This window comes from Camelina sativa, chromosome 4, assembly GCF_000633955.1.
Source record: "Camelina sativa cultivar DH55 chromosome 4, Cs, whole genome shotgun sequence".
Classification (NCBI taxonomy): Eukaryota; Viridiplantae; Streptophyta; class Magnoliopsida; order Brassicales; family Brassicaceae; genus Camelina; species Camelina sativa.
The window spans coordinates 3696468-3699284 of NC_025688.1; the positions used below are offsets into that span (position 1 = coordinate 3696468).

The 2817-nt window shown below is 28.1% G+C and overlaps 1 protein-coding gene across 1 annotated transcript; it reads left to right on the plus strand.

Moving 5' to 3' along the window:
- On the plus strand, nt 1729–2518 carry LOC104779725 (basic leucine zipper 43-like). The gene has a single exon (XM_010504120.2). The coding sequence runs from the start codon at nt 1867–1869 to the stop codon at nt 2365–2367; it is 501 nt and encodes a 166-aa protein (XP_010502422.1). The 5' UTR covers nt 1729–1866; the 3' UTR covers nt 2368–2518.

Consider the following 2817-nt stretch of genomic DNA (forward strand, 5'->3'; position numbering starts at 1 on the left):
CGATAAGAATCTAAGTGTCATTCAGTCATTGATGGTCAGATACATCTTTCGAAAATTCTTGCGATAGACCAAAGCCAAAGCCAACGCTTTTTTTGTTTTACTATCTTCATCCGAGGGTCAATTTTGAAATCTGGCAACAATTTTTTTTTTCTTTTGTCATCCATATCATCACCTTCTAGTGATTATTCTAGTTGTTCAGTCTGTCATACGTGTGCATTAACTATATTACTAGCTATCACAAGAAAGAGGCAATGTCTTCGATGATGGATATAACCATCTAATTAGGGTAAGTTATATGATACGATGATATCAAAATCGAACTACTATTTTTATTGATAGAGAAATTTTGTACACAGAAACAATGTTTTTGCTGTCGTTATTTGATGATACAATTAGAAAGAAAAAAACTTTTCAAAAAGTTAGGAAAAAACACGTTAATTTAACGTATCGATGTTGCAATCCAAACAACTGTTTTTCTTTCTACAAACACTGTATTATCTTCAGTGTTCATGAGTAAGATAGATGCACATTAATTGTTAAAAAGGTTTCACGTATATAAATTTAGGTTACAAAAATAAACCTCTCATTATTGGATTTAAATAGAAAGAAGACAAATTTGTAAAAAGCTTCTTGCAGTTTCGCTCCCACTTCAAATAAACAAATTAGGTTCCAATTGGTGACCAGTATTTAGGAAAAGAATAAGGAGGAATATTACATTCCTTTTTATTCCACAATTTTTTTACCATTTGAAAGTAATCTTTTTTTCTCTATATTCTTCTACATTCTTAAAAAAATAAGGAACAATAGAACAAAAATGTTACTCTCCAAAATTGATGAGGAACAAATGGAACAAAAAAAACAAATATAAAATTTCATTTTTTATTTTAAAATAAATAAAAAAAGTTTTTACTAACAATATTTAATTTCGTAATAAAAGAATTTTTATATTTCACAATGTATTGACAGAAAAAAATATTTCTGATATGAATTTCATGTTAAGCTAATTTTAAGGCTCTATTTGAAAACTGTATGAATAGTAAAATAAATTTATGGACTCATATTTATATTGTAAATAAAAACTAAAAATATTTTAAGTTACTTTTAAAATTTAAATGTAGGTAAAATTAATTATTAATATTTAATATGACATATCTTAAATTTAATTTAAAAAAATTATTTTGAAATCAAATGTAAAATTCATTATATATACATTAAAATAAAATTAATAATAACATTGAAATTTATTTATTTAATATTTAATATTTTTAAAAACATTTTTATTGTTTAGTTACCATTTACTATTTTGTTCTTTCTCTGCAGATTTTCCTTTCATTCCTCAAAAACTGTTTATTCTATTCTGCATTGTTCTTTTTGTTCATTTTCTTTTTGTTTTTCTAATGGTTACTAGTATGAGTCTATATCAACCTAACAATTTTAGTTTTTGCTATGACTAAAGTATCTCTATTTATTTGTCCTTATAACAAAAAAAAAGAAACAAATGGATTTTAACAATAGCTAAATATATTTGCCCAAAATATAGAATTAAATTAAATACGTCATATACGCCGATTAAATTCAAATGATCTCTGATTATGATCCTTTTACTCTTCGACTTCCACCACTATAAATTACGAATTATATAGTTTTTTTTTGTTTGTTTTTTTTTTGTCTTCTTATAATATGCTCTAAATAAACATCTTATAATCCATGGGACCCTATTCTACATGATTCACTTAACTCTCTCATACATTATAAAACCCTTCTCCTACTTCCTCCTCTTACTTCAAACTAATTCTTCCCAATTCTTCACACAAAATATCAAATTTTACAAACTCTTACGTACTCATATCAATCCAAACAAAAACAATGATTCCGGCCGAAGTCACCGGATATTTCCAATATCTATCGCCGGAATACAACGTAATAAACATGCCTTCATCTCCAACCTCATCCTTAAACTACTTAAACGATTTGATCATCAACAACAACAACTATTCCTCATCATCCAACAGTCAAGAACTCATGATAAGCAACAACTCAGCTTCCGACGAAGATCATCACCAAAGCATCATAATACTCGACGAGAGGAAACAGAGAAGGATGCTTTCAAACAGAGAATCCGCAAGGAGGTCGAGGATGAGGAAACAGAGACATCTTGACGAACTCTGGTCTCAGGTGATTAGGCTTCGCAACGAGAACAACTGTCTTATCGATAAGCTGAACCGCGTGTCGGAGACTCAAGATAGTGTATTGAAGGAGAACTCCAAACTCAAAGAAGAAGCTTCTGATCTTCGAAAGCTTGTTTGTGAACTGAAATCTAACAAGAACAACGACAACAGTTTTCAAAGAGCGTTTGAAGATAACTAGTATGTCTCATCTGAAGGGCAGAGATTTTGAGTTTGGGTTTTGGTTGTTAATTTCTCGAATAAATTAAATATTTGGTAACGTCGATATTTAATATTATAAACATAATATATATGTATTGAAGTTAAATAATCTAACTTAGTTCTTGAGCATATTCATGTTCTCTTATATATAGATAATCATACGATCACAAACGTATAAGTAATACTAAACGTCTCAAATTATATATAGTTCTTGCTCGAACACAAAATTTAACGTAGATTTAGTGTAAAAAATATTTATTTTTATAAAATACCCTAAATTATATGTTTATTTTATTTTTAAATTAAGTTAGGGTATATATGCATAACCGGATTTTATGTTCGATACAATTTCTGCAGAGTCCGGATTTTTACTGATCCAATCTGCAATTTCGTTTTTTTTAGATTTATGTCGTTATGTGACTTTTTGGTT